Source organism: Cynoglossus semilaevis, chromosome 3 (genome assembly GCF_000523025.1).
Source record: "Cynoglossus semilaevis isolate Cse_v1.0 chromosome 3, Cse_v1.0, whole genome shotgun sequence".
Classification (NCBI taxonomy): Eukaryota; Metazoa; Chordata; class Actinopteri; order Pleuronectiformes; family Cynoglossidae; genus Cynoglossus; species Cynoglossus semilaevis.
Genome location: NC_024309.1, coordinates 10,509,344 through 10,524,838, shown reverse-complemented (window position 1 = coordinate 10,524,838; position 15,495 = coordinate 10,509,344). Strand labels below are relative to the sequence as shown.

At 40.4% G+C, this 15,495-nt stretch overlaps 2 protein-coding genes across 10 annotated transcripts; one reads left to right on the top strand and one right to left on the bottom strand.

The window, feature by feature from the left end:
• Positions 1 to 6: 6 nt before the first annotated feature.
• Positions 7 to 12,585, bottom strand: nktr (natural killer cell triggering receptor). 9 transcript variants are annotated; one of them, XM_017031629.2, is made up of 18 exons: positions 12,455 to 12,583; positions 11,306 to 11,384; positions 10,731 to 10,805; positions 9,554 to 9,661; positions 9,296 to 9,340; positions 7,868 to 7,955; positions 7,164 to 7,193; positions 6,640 to 6,785; positions 5,790 to 6,009; positions 5,535 to 5,702; positions 5,361 to 5,448; positions 4,969 to 5,114; positions 2,583 to 4,896; positions 2,186 to 2,526; positions 2,011 to 2,091; positions 1,439 to 1,498; positions 1,131 to 1,232; positions 7 to 515 (listed from the first exon to the last, which is right to left on the bottom strand). In XM_017031629.2, exons 2-18 carry the CDS (start codon positions 11,361 to 11,363, stop codon positions 446 to 448), a joined length of 4,140 nt encoding a protein of 1,379 aa, XP_016887118.1. In that variant the 5' UTR covers positions 11,364 to 11,384; positions 12,455 to 12,583; the 3' UTR covers positions 7 to 445. The 9 variants fall into 9 exon arrangements, with proteins under 9 accessions (XP_016887118.1, XP_008306161.1, XP_024910369.1 ...); XM_008307939.3 differs by having other exon boundaries at positions 2,186 to 2,573; positions 2,627 to 4,896; XM_025054600.1 differs by having other exon boundaries at positions 12 to 515; positions 2,026 to 2,079; positions 2,186 to 2,573; positions 2,627 to 4,896; positions 12,455 to 12,585.
• A 35-nt stretch (positions 12,586 to 12,620) lies between these two features.
• Positions 12,621 to 15,495, top strand: sec22c (SEC22 homolog C, vesicle trafficking protein). Its single transcript, XM_008307947.3, has 7 exons — positions 12,621 to 12,852; positions 13,418 to 13,629; positions 13,750 to 13,913; positions 14,021 to 14,200; positions 14,334 to 14,452; positions 14,583 to 14,648; positions 14,741 to 15,495. The coding sequence occupies exons 2-7, from the start codon at positions 13,448 to 13,450 to the stop codon at positions 14,939 to 14,941; spliced, it is 912 nt and encodes a 303-aa protein (XP_008306169.1). The 5' UTR covers positions 12,621 to 12,852; positions 13,418 to 13,447; the 3' UTR covers positions 14,942 to 15,495.

Genomic DNA, 15,495 nt, shown 5'->3' with positions numbered 1-15,495 from the left:
TGGACATTGGAATATGTTTGTCTTTTATTTTGTAACATAACAACAGAACTTGAGTAAATTGACTCAGGTCTTAACATTCATACCTGTTTGAATAATGTCAGACAGACTCTGTGTTAATATAACATCCAGGAAACCTAAGGAACAGCGGTAAACTGAAACAGAACGTCTGGTTCCCTTATTTTGGTTCCCTTTTTTTAATCATTTTAAGAAAATAATAATAATCTGGTCTGAGCTTGTGCTTGAACCTTTGAACAACAACTGTCTGCACATATTACTCAACTCAAAGAAGTAAACGCTTCACATTTCAGTACTACCTGTCAGTGTATAAAAAAGAAAGTACAAAAATATACAATATGAAATATTTACAGCTTATCTCTTGTTGTTTTGAAGTGAGCCTGGTTTTTCTTCGTTAGTGTTTTCTGACGTCGAGCGTCAGTCGTGATGCTCAGCTGTAGCGACTGCTGCGACTGTGACTCCTACGCCTGGAGGAACTGCGACTGTAGGAGCGGTACGATCTGTGGAAGAAGAAGAAGAAAAAAAGAAAATCACTAGGACTGAAAAGAAGAAGAACAAAAAAAAAAGAAAATCACTAGGACTGAATTCTGTAAAATTTCAGCTGCTAAGAAACAACAAGACGCGTACAAAGAAAATCAATACCTGTTTGCCTTTACTACATTTATTTAAAATTTGCCTAAATTTGTCAAATAGCTCTTATTTTAGACCAAAGTCTAAAAAGATTTTTTTTTTCATTTTTCACATTATGGCACTAAGATGTTGTTAATCTACTATGTCATCTATCTATGTTTCAGTGTGTGACAGTGTTATGAAATCTTTATGGAATGACCTCAGCCAAGTCTTGGCCTTTTTGTACTTATTATACTTATTATAAATATTTCAGTTTTCCTCAATGTGCTGCTATTTGCCCTGTTTTTTTAAAATCTGAATTATAATAAAATAAAATGTTAAATGTTACTCTTTACTCTGTGATATGTATGTTGTGGGAAAAGACCTGAGTCTGAACATTCAGCTCACATTCAGTCACAGAACAGGAGACTGTTCACTGTCTGAGCTGAGACCTGTCACCTTCTTGTTGTTGTTTTGGTAAAGTTCACAGAGAAACACGTTCCTACCTGGATCGACGGTCTGAACTCCTGTAGCTGTCACTTCGTCTGCGACCCCGTCTCCTGCTCGCGCTGCGACTCCTGCTGTAGTAGCTGTCATAGGAGTCTGACCTGCATTATCACACATTAACAGCAGTGTGAGGGGGGGGTTGTTTTTCTTTCTTACCATGTCTATTAATGAGACTAGATTCATCATTAAAAAAACATAAGAGCCTCTGAGAAATGGAGCAAAATGAACCAAAACTAATCTCAATAAATAACTAAAATTCACACCAGCTACAGTCATTGTTTTAATCCTATAATAATTTCTGACAGACCTGGATCTTCGTCGACGATTGTATGATCGACTTCTGGAATGACTCCTGCTGTAAGTCCGACTGGTGGAAGTAAAAGTACAAATGTTTCAGTCTCAAAGACGCTACAACATGGAGGAGAGCTAGTACAAATGCACTGTCGTGGTGCCTCAGGAAATGGTGTAGTTCTTATGTCTCCTTCTTCACAGGTGGACCAGGTGTTAGGAGGAGGAACCTGATACAGTAGGTGGCAGTAACACGATTTAGTAAATGTCTATTTATGGGCAGATGAAGAGGAGGGATCAGTTGACATCTGAGTCCCAGAGGAGATCAACAAGGATCATTTTTTTTAAATCTAAATACTAGAATGCAGTTTAATTAAATGGTTTTGTGTTATTTTCATTCTGTGGGAGGTGTACAGCCTAATGGCTCGGGGCAGTAGTACGAGTACTGCTCGGTCTGTACTGGTTATTTATAACATATATTAGAATGCATATTTACACAAACATACATTTCATGACAGAGAATAGTTGTGTAACATGGCTGGGATGTAACCTATAAACTTATTAGCAGTAAATCAGTGTGTGATGTTGTACCTGTGACTCCTATACCTTCGGTAGGTGCTGCTACGGCGTGAACGTCCATGTCCATGTCTCCTCCTACTCCTGCTACGACTCCTGAAGGAGTCGCAGTGTTAGGAAATACCACTTTTAATACCACAGTCATGAAGTGATGGTCCATTTGAGCTCTTCATCTTTTTTTTTTACTGACCTTGATCTTGAGTAGCTCGAGCTGTGGGATCTACTCCTGGACCCGCTGGACGAATGTGACCAACCTCTGGAGCGAGACCGGTGACTTGAACCAGAGCGAGATTTCTTGGACACAGATCTGGACTTCTTTGGGGACCGAGTGCGAGATGCTGCCGTGGGACTTCCCTCTGAAGGAGACATCTCCTCGCTGGAGCTCTCCTGGTTCCTGGGTCTCTGGTTGAGTCGCGCAGTCTTGCGGACCTCGTCGAACAGAGAGCCCGGTCTGACCCGGCTCTTACTCTTTATCTCCATTCGTACCATCTGTGCGCTGGGTTTGAGGTTCTGCTGAACTTGGGTGTTTTTTGAAATGACAGGAGGAGTCACAGTCACGTTTTGCACAGCTGAGGTTCCTTTGAGGGGGAAATGACAGGAGGAGCAGTCACATTTTGCACAGCTGAGGTTCCTTTGAGGGGCTTCCACTTGAAGTTAATGGGTTTGCTGGAAGCCGCTTCTTCTGGAGGAAGACCTGACGTTGTTGTTGCTTCTTTGTTTTGAAGTTTTTCACTGTCTTTATTTGCCATCTCTAAAGATTCTGACGGAGACTTGATGCTTAATTCAGTCTTGTTGTCAAAGAAATCCCTCTGCGGTTCTTCGATTTCAACGTCATGCTCAAGGGTGCAAATGTCCATGTCGTCCATGGACACCTGATCTTCGACACTGGGAATCTTAGCACTATTAACATGACTAGTATTGTGACTTGAAGACTGGTGAGATTCTGTGTGTTTTGGGTTTTTAGTCAGGATTTTTGTTTTTGTTTCCTTGTCCTCGTCACTACTTGGGTTTTTGTTTAAAAGAGCAACAAATTGGTCCTTATCACTGACACTTTTCTCATCAGATCTTTCTTTCCTGGCTCTACCAAGGTTGGGTTTCTCCTTTTTTGTCTCTTCCTCCTCCTCTTCCTCTCCAAACTCTAAAGGCGGCTGCCAGTGAAAAGTCTCCTTCAGTTTCTGATGTTTCCTCTTAGATCTTTTTCCTTTGTCCTTGTTGCGATGGGAGTTGGTTTTGTTCTCGCTTCTCTTCTTTCTTTTGTGTTTGCGTTTGGCCTTCTTCTTGCTCCTGTGCTTCTCCGTGGCCTTTTCGGCATTTTCTCCTGAAGAACTCACAGCTGCCACTATCTTCTGTTGAAGGGTCATGGCAGCCTCCGTTGTCTTTCTGGAAGTGTCGTGCTCTGATTCAGTGCTGGCCTCACCTTCTTCTTTCTCTGATGATGCCATTGTCTTTGCAGTATTTTCAGGTTCGCTGTCTGAGTTCCAGCCAGTGAGAGCCTCAGTAGGTGGAGCAGTTTCTTTCTGTTTTCTTAATGCAGAGTTGCTGTTGTTTTGACCTAATTTATCACTGTCACTGTCCCATTCAGACTTGTTATTAAGGCTCTCGTCTGGCACAGAGCTGCAGGGTTTGCTCTCTTGATCTTGCGGATTTCTTTTCTCTGCGACCTTCTCCACCGAGACACTCGTCTTTGAGACACTGAAGTCAGGACTACGCTCACCGCCTGCTTCCTGCTCTGATCCTGAATGAGCTTCTTGACTGGTGTACAGTGCATTTATACATTTATCTACATTTTTCACTCTCTTCAGAGAGCTGTAATATTCCTTCCACTCACCGACCTGTACGTTTTCCTTTTTGCCGCTTTCTTTCTGCGACTCAGAGCCCGACTTGCTGTAGGAAGACGACCGGGTGCGGTGCCGCTGAGGAGATCTGGACCGGGACCTGCTGTAACTTCTGCTGCGTGATCGACTGTAGGATCGGCTGTACGACCGGCTCCTGGGAGACCGGCTGTGTGAATGGCTGAGTGGTTCGCCTGCTCTGTTGCCGTCAGAATCTCCTGGCAAAGACTTTGTGACTAGTGAAGTTTGAGGTTTCTCTGAAACCTCATCAGCTGCCTGTCCTGTAGTGGAGGACGCACTGGGGGTTAATATAGCTTTGATTTCCTGGATATGGACGTAGGAGGGTTTCCACGGCTTTTGGCCAGGCTTCCAGCGTGAGGGGGGAGGACTGTCACTCAGTGGGATCACAGGTACATTCTCAGGAGGTGTGACAACGGGGAGTCGTGGGACAGAAGCAACTTTGTTTTCAGGGGGCTTATCTGTCACAACTGCATCTGGTTTTGTTCTGCTGTCTTTCCTCTTTCTTGGAGATCTGGACGATCCTCGCTTTTTGGACGGAGACAGAGACCTGGATCTGTACCTAGATCTTGACCTTGATCTAGAATAGGATGAAGATCTGGATATGGATCGACTCCTGGATCTCGTGGGGCTTCGGGATCGAGAATAAGACCCTCTTCGAGACCTGGAACGACTAGTAGAGTAGGATCTGGAATAAGACCTTGAGTCTCTTGAAGACAATGACCTCTGTCTCCGTCGACGCGATGACTGGTGTTGACTGGAGGAGGAACGAGTCAGAGAACGTGACTTTCTGGCCCTTCTCTCTGGAGTGACTGATCTCTCACCCTCTGACAGGTAGGTGTCCTGAGGTTTGCTCTTGGAGATTTTCTTCTTGCCATGTTTTCGTTTTTTGGCCTTCTTTTTATGCTTTCCTTTTTTCTTCTCTTTCTTCTGCCTGCGGCGCAGGCTGGACCTCTCTGAGCTGTGGTTTGAAGAGCGTTCAGCAGATGGAGATCGGGACCATGCAGAGTCACCTCTGTCCTCCCATCTGCTTGAGGAATGGTCATTCAATCTGTTAAGTCAAAAAATGCATAAAGAAAGGAACAGGATATTACATGTAGAGAGGTGAAACACTAAGTCGTACTTGTCTCCTTTGCTCCATCTCTCCACACTGGGGGGTTTATAGACTGTGGTTCTCTGCATCTCCTCTTTCCAGTGCGGTGGAGTTTCACTGCTGCCACGTTCCACTGAAGCAGAGCGGGACTTAGATCTTGTTGGAGTGTGATATCTCTGTAGGAAAATAGTTCTTTCTATTACAGCTATAGGTCAATGTAAAGCAGTGAAATGGAACACCATAATATATATACATTATATACGTATATATGTGTATATATGTATAAATATATATGTAAATATATATATTTATACTTGTATACAAATATACATGAATGTGTAAATATGTACACAGGTACAGACACACATATCGTCCCATATATAAACATATGAATCTATAGGTCAAAGTGCATTTCAACATACCACTGTTCCCCTGCCTTTGATTTTACGCCCAGACTTAGAGACCGCTGGTTTCTGGTCAGCTGGAAGAGATGTTTCTTCTTTTTCAACTCTGGGAAGTTTCACAAGAGAAAACTTCCACTCTTTATTTGTCCAGAAAATAGACACAATGATAACAAACCCAAGACAAACACACACATTTCTGGCTTTTGCTCCTGGGACGGTACGTCACGCCGCAGCAGGAACCGATTCTCTGGCACAGGTGGGATCTCCTCTGGTCGCACCACAGGCTTCTCTCTCTTTCCACCCAGTTCCTTCTCTTCTTCCACCTGGTTTTCGGCCTCGGACACCTGCTTCTCTGTGCAACTGTCAACCAAAAAAGGATACAACAAATTTAAATAAAAGGTTATATCTCTTATAAAACGCACTGACAAATAGATTAACAACCCAAACCTTTTGAAAAGCTGATCGTCTGTGCTCTTCCTTAACTCCCTCCTCTTCTTCTTCTTCTTCGACTGTTTACTCCTGATGCGTCTCTTGTGTTTGCGCTGTTTGTGCTTCTCATCAGATTCACTCTCAGAGTCGACTGAAGACGAGCACTGAGACGACGAGTCGTGGGAGTCGAACGACGAGTCTGCGGAATGAGACATTCTCTTCCTTTTGCCTTCGAGCACTAAAGCGAGAGATGTAACCCCCAGTTAATTTATTTGACAAAATAAATACAGCTTTTAAAGCAACTGAGCAGTAAAAGTGAAGGACTAACTAAGAGTGAAATACCAGAGGACATTTTCAGGTTGGACAAAATCCACAACAACAAACGCTTTGTTTGAATTCCCTAGGATGTAGGAGTTAATAAAGGAGTCAGGTGGACATATGCTATTAGAAGTCCTCACTGGTCTTTATTTAACAAGGGATCAGGTTTCATGGTCTAAAGCTGGTGGGGGGTGCAGCAGGATTTAAACAACAAATATTTACAACCAGTACGACCAAGTTAGAATTACAGGCAATGCCTTTTACGACAGACCCAGATACACAAAGGGGTCAAATTATGTTTGGAACCACTGACAAAGATGAAGCTTCACGTATGCTGTGTACCAGAACCTAACTCTGTACTGCAAACATCACACCTGTTTGCACTGAAAGAACTCCGTACTTTTCAATTTGGTGGAATAATGGTCTTAACTTTTCTAGTTTCGTGAAGAACCAGTACAATAGTGTTTGTAGGACACCACTCAGTAGGTGTCAGGATTACTGAATGAATATTTCCGTCAACCTCAGAGAAGAAGGAACCGAGGCAGATTACCGTCCTTCGCAGACTTGGTGATCAGCTGACCGCAGTCCATCACTCTCACGTCAGCGTAGGGTCTGCTTGCTGAATCAGTCTTCAGCCCCTCAATCTTCTTTATCACCTCAAAACCGGAGATGACGAGACCGAACACTACGTGAACTCTGTGCAGACAATGAAACACTGTCAGAACTGATATACATGTGACTGATATCAGTATTAGATTATACAGAATGTAGCTTCAGTTCAAACTGGCATCTCACTTCCTCTTTTCAAAACACCTTTTTTTCTCTCAGTTACCTTTTATTTACATATTATATTTTCACATTTTTAAATATTTTGTTCCACTTCTATGCTATTTTTTTTCACTTTTGGTTTTTAAGTCAGAGTAATTGTTGTTCAGCAATTTAAGTTTAAGTGTTTTTCTAACAGGCCACTGTCATAGAATTTTGATAACCTGACATCCATGTAATGGAGCTGACTGGCAGAATGTTGTGACTGACCTTTGATTATAAACACTGTTCAATAGATGTGTATTTTACCCATCGAGGTGTGGCGCCATCTTGGTTGTTCTGTTTGTGGGAAACCCAGCGTCCCAGGGAGATCAACCAATGGTTGGAGTTGGAGTCATGGAAAAGGAGGAGAAGGAAGAAAACAATGAGATTAAAACAACTCATAACAAACTACAGAGAATCATTTCTAAAACCACCAAATGTTTGTAGAATTTTGACAGCCAATCAAACTCAGCCAAAACAGTCAGTTCTATACACTCAACAGGGAGTGCTGACAGAATTATTTTTGATTGCACCCATTTTGTGAATATAGTTTCCTATGGTGGTATTTTACATTGGTGGCGACTTGTTTTAATTCATAAAAAAAAACCCAAAACAACAAAAATAAAAGTCAGATTCAACATTTCCACAGTTGCAAATACCAAAGAAGTGAATGATCATAAGATTTAGAGAGAAACACAGCCGTGGAGACACATTACCTTGGAGGAGCAGGATGCTAGAGTTTCTGCAAATTTTACACAAAAACGGCAAGAGAAAAAATGTTCATATTTATAGGCAAAAAAAAAAAAAGAATCCATCTTTCCAATTAAACTGCAAATACAGCCGACTTTCCAAGATCACAATCATCAAGACAAAGTTCTACTCTACGAGGTTTACAACAGGCGGAGTAGAAGGCAAACACAGAGCCTCGTTGAAGTGTCAGTTACTGGCTGTTTGAACTGAGTGGGACTCACATGAAGAACTGTGAACCGTTGGTGTCCTTCCCACGGTTGGCCATGGACAACAGGAATGCTTTGTCGTGTTTGAGGGTGAAGTTTTCATCTGTTAGGGGCAGAGGAAAAAGGAGGAAAGTCTCAGAGACAAACTAAAGTTTGAATCCATCCAACCTGATCTCTGCCTCAACAACCACTCATTTGCTGTATGTAAAACCACTCATTTACAAACATGTTATGTTCAGACACGGAAGCACTAGACAAAGAATGCCCAAGATACGACCTTTACCTTCCTCACCAAAGAGTGTTCTATCATCTCTGAGCACATACATAAAGACAGCAGAGGGTAAATACTTCAGATTAATGAATAAAGGTAGGCAAGAAAACAGAAGACAAGAAGTTGATTCAAGTGTCCGCTATAATTAGTCACTGTATTTTCTGGACTATTAGTCGCACTTTTGTGTTGTTTGGCTAGTCCTGAGACTAAAATCCCAAAATCATAAATATATCGCAAATTATATATATGGCCACAAGAGGGCACTGATACTAAATACCTCCTTCAAGACCTAAAAACAATTAATACCTCTGTAAAACAAATCTATAAAAATCCATTAAAATAAAATGGAACCAAAACTAAAATGCTACATGGCAGAATTTAAAACAACAGATTAGAAAGTATGTAGCCATAAAAAGATATGGAGCAGCAAAGACACTAACGGTACTAACTGGAACTAATGCTGATGGTTAGTCTAACGATAAGATATTTCATGTAACTTTAATAACTTTAATATTCTTTACATATAATTGAAAAAACATATTTATAATAATTAACTATTAATTCATTATAAAGCTTTGAAATTTTTTTTCTGTACTCAACTTCATGTCCAGAGCGCTGCAGCTATAAATACACCACATACTGTGTGTAACAGTAAATGAAATCTGAGTGACCAAATGCTTTGGACATCTTGGAAGGAGGTCTGCTGTGAGGAGGGCTCAAAGCCACAGACCTGCATCTTTGGCTCTGCAAATATTTGCAACTCTTTCTACTTTTTAATTGACTGAGGAAGTTGGTGGGGGCAATGTTGACAAGGTGTTACTGAGCTGTGTTCATCGCTTACCTTCTCATTTTGCAAAAGACCACGCTATAAATAAAAGAATATGTTGAAAATTTTAGGCAGGAAGATTCGTAGCTTACAAGAAAAAAAAAAATCCTACGCTCCATGCTGATTTTTATTAAAGCCTTCTACTGTAACTGAAAGAGAGACAGCAATAAACAAAGAGACAGTCAAAAGCAAATGGAGTCGTATAAAAAAGAAACAACAAAAATTACAGGAGAACAAGTTCACCACATGCACTGTTATGTTCATGCAAGTATTTAAGATTTTCATTTAAGATAAAGTAAATTAAGGAAATATCAACTCCAAGAATTAAAACTTTATAATTTGTTACCTTCAAAGTAGCCACCATAGATCGACTCTCCTCCTCTTCCATTTCCTGTAAGAAAATAGTCAAATAATGGACAGTGTTAGATTTATTTCAGAATAATAGTCGGGATCAAAATGTCAAATGTCTCTAATAATTTGTTGTCACCACATTAAGTGGTGATTATATATATATATGAATATTAATACATATATATACACAAACAGCAGTGGCTGACCCAGACAAACACATTTCTGAAGTTCATTTAGACCCTGTTGACATCACCTTCGGTGAAGTCTCCGCCCTGTATCATGAAGTTCTTTACAACTCGATGAAATGTGGAGCCTTTGAAGCACAACTTTTTCCCTGTGACTTTGCCAACTCCCCGTTCACCTGTAATCAGATACGCACGTTCACTGAGCTGTCAGAAACAAGGAAGCACACAACACGTCCAGCTAATGTACGAAATGTTCTGTGTATCCTGGGGGCCTCGAGGTGTTGAGTCTTAAATGTTACTGCATGATATTCATTCTGAAAGAGAATTAAATGGGTCGTTGAAGCATTGTGTTTATACTCCAGTGTAGGATTTATGAGGAAATTCTGCCTGGGGACGGAGCAGACGCCCGACGCTGTAAACCCACAGATTTATCATTTCCCTGGGGTGAAGGGAGATGGAACACAGAGATTTCATTAGGTCGGCTGAGGGTTTCAGGTTGGTTTCAGAGCACAGAGACTGGGCTGTTGGAGTGGGCAGATTGTGTTGTTAATGCACGAGTATTTCTGCTTCACTGACTTCAGCATTTTATCAAGAGGGTTCAGTTTCCCCTGATCCCTTTCTAAAGGCACACAACTGACTCTGAAAAAGCATTAGGTAAAGCAGATTCATTATGGTATTACTGTCCGGGTGTGTATTGTGTCTGTTCAGGTAAAATAACAGGCTAACCAGACAGATCCTGTGTCTGTACTGGGAAGCGTTACATTCCCACAGGCTGGGTGGGATGAAAAATGAGGAGAAAGGATCGATTTGCCGCCTGTTTGGTAATTTATAGCTATCTTTAGGCAGACCACCACTGTGGCAGAACACTGAGTTCTGCTTAGTGGGTTGAAATTTCCAGGAAGACAGGCGACGTCCCCTCTGTCCACCCAGTGACTCCATCTGTCACTGTTCCATTTACACTACAGCCATACCTCCTCTCCTCATGATATTTAATGACCAGAGAGAAGGACTGGGGTACAGTAACGCTTGACCTTCTACAACAACATTATCAAACACACTGGAAAAATACACCAACCCCCGATGGTCTGATTTGCATTAAATTTAAAAAAATTAATTAATTAACTGCAGTTTTAGGTTGTGTAGATCTTCAGTGTTTACAGCTGCAGTGGTGGGACAAAAACATTGAGAATGACTGAAGTGCTGCAGTGCAAATTATTCCAACTTTCAAGATTTAAAGTTACTCACCAGTACACAAGCTGAGAAAGTTTTTGCTTGTCTTGGGACAAATGTCTGAAAAAAGTTGAAAGACTATGCGCCCAACTACAAGAGAGAAAACAAAAAACAAAACAAAACAAAAAAAAAAACAGCAAATGAGATGAGGTCATGGCCCGAAGCTTAGGAAATGTGGAAAAGTACACAGAACATATAAATCATACATGTTATTTTACATAATAAATCTACTACTACAAAAAATAAGTAATTAATAGGCAAGAGAAACATAGTAGAATTTGATATTTATAGCCCTTAAGTTACAACACTGGGCATGACTAATTGGCTTCAGTAAAACTAAGGCACTGAAGAAACATTTTTCCATGGCTAGAAGCAAATGAAGACCCTGACCTACACATGCATCACAAATGATAGTCATATCATAAAGACCCACCAAACAAATATACACATTCTCTTTAATTAACACTTCAGAGTCAGAATCAAATCTGAATCTCAGATGCCAAGCAGAAACAGTGACTTTTTTTTTTAAAGATGTCCATTTTCTGTGGACAGTACAGACTGTCTGTGCAACAGATTTGAAACTCTCTTACCTGGCTCCCTGTTAAGCTCCACATCAAAATAACACTGAGGGCGGTCCTTCACCCCCATTCTGACCAGAGTCCAAGTGACCTGAGGAAAAAAACATAAAAAACAATCTATTGTGGAGAAACTGCAAATGTATACTTCTTATAGAAGTATAACAGAGTATGAAGAGTGTTAGTTTAAAACTAAAAGACAGCAAGGAGGGAGTGGAACAGAAATTCTGTAGGTGGAGAGAGGAGGGTGGGAGGAGGGAGAGGGAGAGTGAGGGCTATGAGGAACTAAAATGGATGGACAAATCCAAGCTCACTCTCACAGTTTACTGTGTAATTTAACTCTAGAGCATTAGATATCACTGTGTCACAGCCTACAGATTCAGCTCAAGGCTAAACAAATCCTATTCAGTGGCATCATATAATCAAAATAAGAGTATAAGTAGTGTAGATATAGAAGGAAAACACCCATATTATTGTAGTATGTGAACTAGAACTTGATTTGAATGTGTTTGTTTGCAGTGATTTTCATTGCTTAGTGTGATATAGAAGGAGACATTATATATTTAAAAAATAAGAATTGTTCACAGTATTTACATTTAAAGTTGTCAATTTAAACTCAGCCACATTCCTAAAAACGCCTCACAATATGAGTACACAATATGCCGGAAGTGTGAATTGTTGTCACGTCAGAATAACTGTTATTTACCAACCTGAACTACTGCATATTAAAGCGGGCTTATAGTTAAACAAAGTTTCGGTGAAAATAAGTCTTATTTACTTTACAAAAAATTATTGTGACACACATCCAGTCACCAAATGACACCAGGATCCACTGATGGAGGAAATCATGGCAACGTTAGCACCAGGCAAAAAGCTAATCCGTCAGACATTTTACATTTTGATTAATTTTTTTAATAAACACATTTCCACATTACAAGAAATTACGGCTGTTCAGACAATTAGCTTTAGTAAAAGTCCCCCAACGCCAGCATCAGCTACTGTATGGCAAGCGTTTCCAAAATGGTTGAGCTAATGACGATTTGCTAATCCGCTTTGGCTAGCTACCCTTGATAGCTCTATACTACAATGTGATTTACAATAAATGCAACAACGAAAATAAAAAAGACATTGTGGAGTTGTTATAATGAAAAAACAATAACTCACCTTTGTACAGTAGCTAGCAGAAAAGGTCGCTAGTCACTGACAGTCGGTAGGTAGGACGACTATGAGCTAAATTTCCATAGGTACGATGAAAATTCTTCTGATGAACGCTGTAGGGCAATTTTGTCCCTCCTGCGTTTCCGTAAAGTATTTGTTGTTGTTCGTTGTACCAGGAAGCGTGTTTTTACATAGCTTGTTCCCTACATAAAATATAAGCTGTATATCGAAATGAACAGTTATTCGGGTTATTGGTTATAAATAGGTTATACTGTTAATCGTATCTTTGTAGTGGTAAATCCTATCTTAACTACGACTACCTACAGTTTGTTTGCTATAATGCTATAGTCAGCTAACCTGCAGTGAATTATTGCAAGGTGCAGCATGAAAGCCATAATATTAAGGTAAGGTGTAATTAAGCGATATTGTGATTTATTGTTAGCCCTAAGGATATAAAATATTAATCTTAAAAAGGTTAATAACGATCGCTAGTTCTCGAATGTGCAATATAAATATCTTAGGGTATCAATGATTAAATCAAGCAATACAGCAAAAAATAAAGGCGACAATAATGATTTTTTAAATAAATAACAGGCGTTTCTTTGACAAAAAGTCTATAAAGGCTATAAAATAGCCTTTATAGACTATAGACTTCTCGTACTGATCGAAATCAGATCCGATTTTTGTTAATGAAACAAAACTTGTTTGAATATTGAATATTTTAGTAAAAAAAACCCATTAATGGGCTATGAAAACCAAATAAATTCAGCTTACTGTCACGGAAGAAGCATTACACAGTAACATTTAGAAGCTGACATTATTACTAGTTATTTATATTCCACAAACATATGCTGAGATAAACTATGAGCAATACCTCAAAGCAGAAATTTTGTTTTATCTGGCGTTGTTAAAATAAATTCAAACCCCAAAATAACACATTTGTCCTAATATTTATTGTGCACTTTGCAGAGAGTTTTTTCTTCATGGACCTAGAAGATCATGTCGCTGATCCTGTTTGCCTTTGTGGTACGCGTCAGGGACGGACTCCCCCTGTCGGCCTCCACAGACTTTGAACACAACCATGAGCTTCAGGAGAGGAAACATCAGCTCAGGACCATCAGCAAAGCACTGGCTTCTCTCCCTGACAGAGGCTCCATCGAGGGCCAGCACCTCAACACATAGTAAGGATTTCCAAAAAACCTGAAGCATCAGCAGACTGTTTCAGTCACCCCGGGTCTAGATCGATGTGACACTGTGTCAGGCTGTTTGTTGACAACACCTTTTCTCCTCTCTGTTTTCAGCTTTATCTCTTCGGAGGGTGTTTCCTACATGACCGTGTGCCACTGCAGCCTCCCTGTTGCTAAGGCCTTCTGCTTCCTGGAAGATCTACGTTGGGAGTTCACAGCATGCTTCAATACAACTGACGTTGCCTTGGCAGCCAGGCCCTATCCTTTTTTGCAATTTGGTGAGGACAGGCATATGTTTTGCTGTGATTTTTTACATTATCATGGTTAAATACAGCACAGTTGGTTAAACTGAACTCTTGTCTTTTTCCTGTCTTTTTTGACACAGACAGCACCATACAGAGGTTGAAGCATCAGTATAACCAAAGTGGAGGTCCAGCCCTGGAGGTGACGTTGGCAGAGGTGCAGGAGGATCTCAGGAATCAACCCCTGCAAATTATTAACTTGGATGAGATAGAGTTTACCAATGGCACCGCAAATGGGTATATGGAGCAAAATCCTGGATGTGGTGAGAAAATCTATTGTTAGACGCACATAGTTTTTATGCCATATAGTAAAACATTGAAAAATGCTCAGATACTTTGAACCATTCATTGGTTCTATTGGTAATATGTACATCTTAACTCTCTTCTTATAAACAGGTCTGAATGTGAGACTTGAACCAGTCACCCCTTCAGGCATCTTATCTCTTGTCCTAAACATCATGTGTGCAGCTCTGAATCTAATACGTGGCGTACACCTGGCTGAGTACACGTTTCAGGTGATGGTTTACCTACAATATACTTACAATACTTAACTGCAGAAATTATCATATTTATTAATCATGCATTTAATTGAATTAATTTTTTAAATATAATTATATTTAAATTTAAATTCCCCCTCTGACACAGGATGACTATGAAAGTATATGGAATGTTGTTGCTTTTCTTCTGGCATTTGTCTGCTGTTTGTTCCAGGTAAACGCATGTGTTTTAAACAAAAGTATTTATTTTTTTTATTTTTCACCTTTTTGTTTAATGAATCTTGTGGCTGACCTCTGTTCTCCCAGTGTCATCTCTACCTGTTCCACTCATCTCTCAAGAAGCAGAAGTCCTTCACTCTGCTGGCCGTGGTGGTTCTATGCAACCTGTACCTGCTCGGCCCGAGGAACGTGTGGCAGCTCGTCTTTCACATTTCCGTTGCGTCCCTTTCCACAGGTCTTATCCTCACTCGAAAAGTGCAGGACAGGACAAACGACTGTGGGGTCTGACGAAGGCGGGACATTTGACTCTGTCTCCAGCTTGAACTTTGTTTGCACTATGTGTAAATTGGTTTGACCCCTGAATAATCCCATCAGACCCGTCCTGTCCAGAAGACAACTCTCTCTGTTGTTGACCAAAATCTCGCTCTCTCACACACACACAGCTACATAGATTCTAAAGGGACAACAAAAAGTTCCTGGTGCCCACCTGTAAGTTTCAGGTGGGCACAGTAGCAGAATAGACGCGTGAGTTAGCCAAACCTCTTCCTTCTTTTAGCTCATATTCAGGATCATTCCTTCTATTAACCACTCATTAACTTTGCTACATTGCAGGTGACAGTTTGTGATTGTAAGAAATGTTAGGACTTTCAGTTTTTACTGTCAGAAGGTAAAGTACTCTGAATTGGTGGCAGTGTGGGATTTCTGAACTGTAGGATGTAATAGTTGAGTACAAGTATATAGAAAAAGTGGAGAATGCAGCTACTGTAATAGTGTTCAGTTGTTCACTGTTGTTCATAGTTCTAATTCTGATGGCTTTTTAGGTTCAATACTGTATCTCATCA

What these genes read in the sequence shown, in the direction of transcription:
- sec22c (XM_008307947.3), top strand. Translation starts at nt 13,448, where the DNA reads ATGTCGCTGATCCTGTTTGCCTTTGTGGTACGCGTCAGGGACGGACTC. An exon ending in TGGCTGAGTACACGTTTCAG is followed by an intron (nt 14,453 to 14,582) that starts GTGATGGTTTAC and finishes CCTCTGACACAG; the next exon opens with GATGACTATGAAAGTATATG. An exon ending in TTGTCTGCTGTTTGTTCCAG is followed by an intron (nt 14,649 to 14,740) that starts GTAAACGCATGT and finishes CTGTTCTCCCAG; the next exon opens with TGTCATCTCTACCTGTTCCA.
- nktr (XM_008307939.3), bottom strand. Translation starts at nt 11,363, where the DNA reads ATGGGGGTGAAGGACCGCCCTCAGTGTTATTTTGATGTGGAGCTTAAC. An exon ending in ATGGCGCCACACCTCGATGG is followed by an intron (nt 6,786 to 7,163) that starts GTAAAATACACA and finishes TTGTCTGCACAG; the next exon opens with AGTTCACGTAGTGTTCGGTC. An exon ending in CAAGTGGAAGCCCCTCAAAG is followed by an intron (nt 2,574 to 2,626) that starts GAACCTCAGCTG and finishes TCCCCCTCAAAG; the next exon opens with GAACCTCAGCTGTGCAAAAC.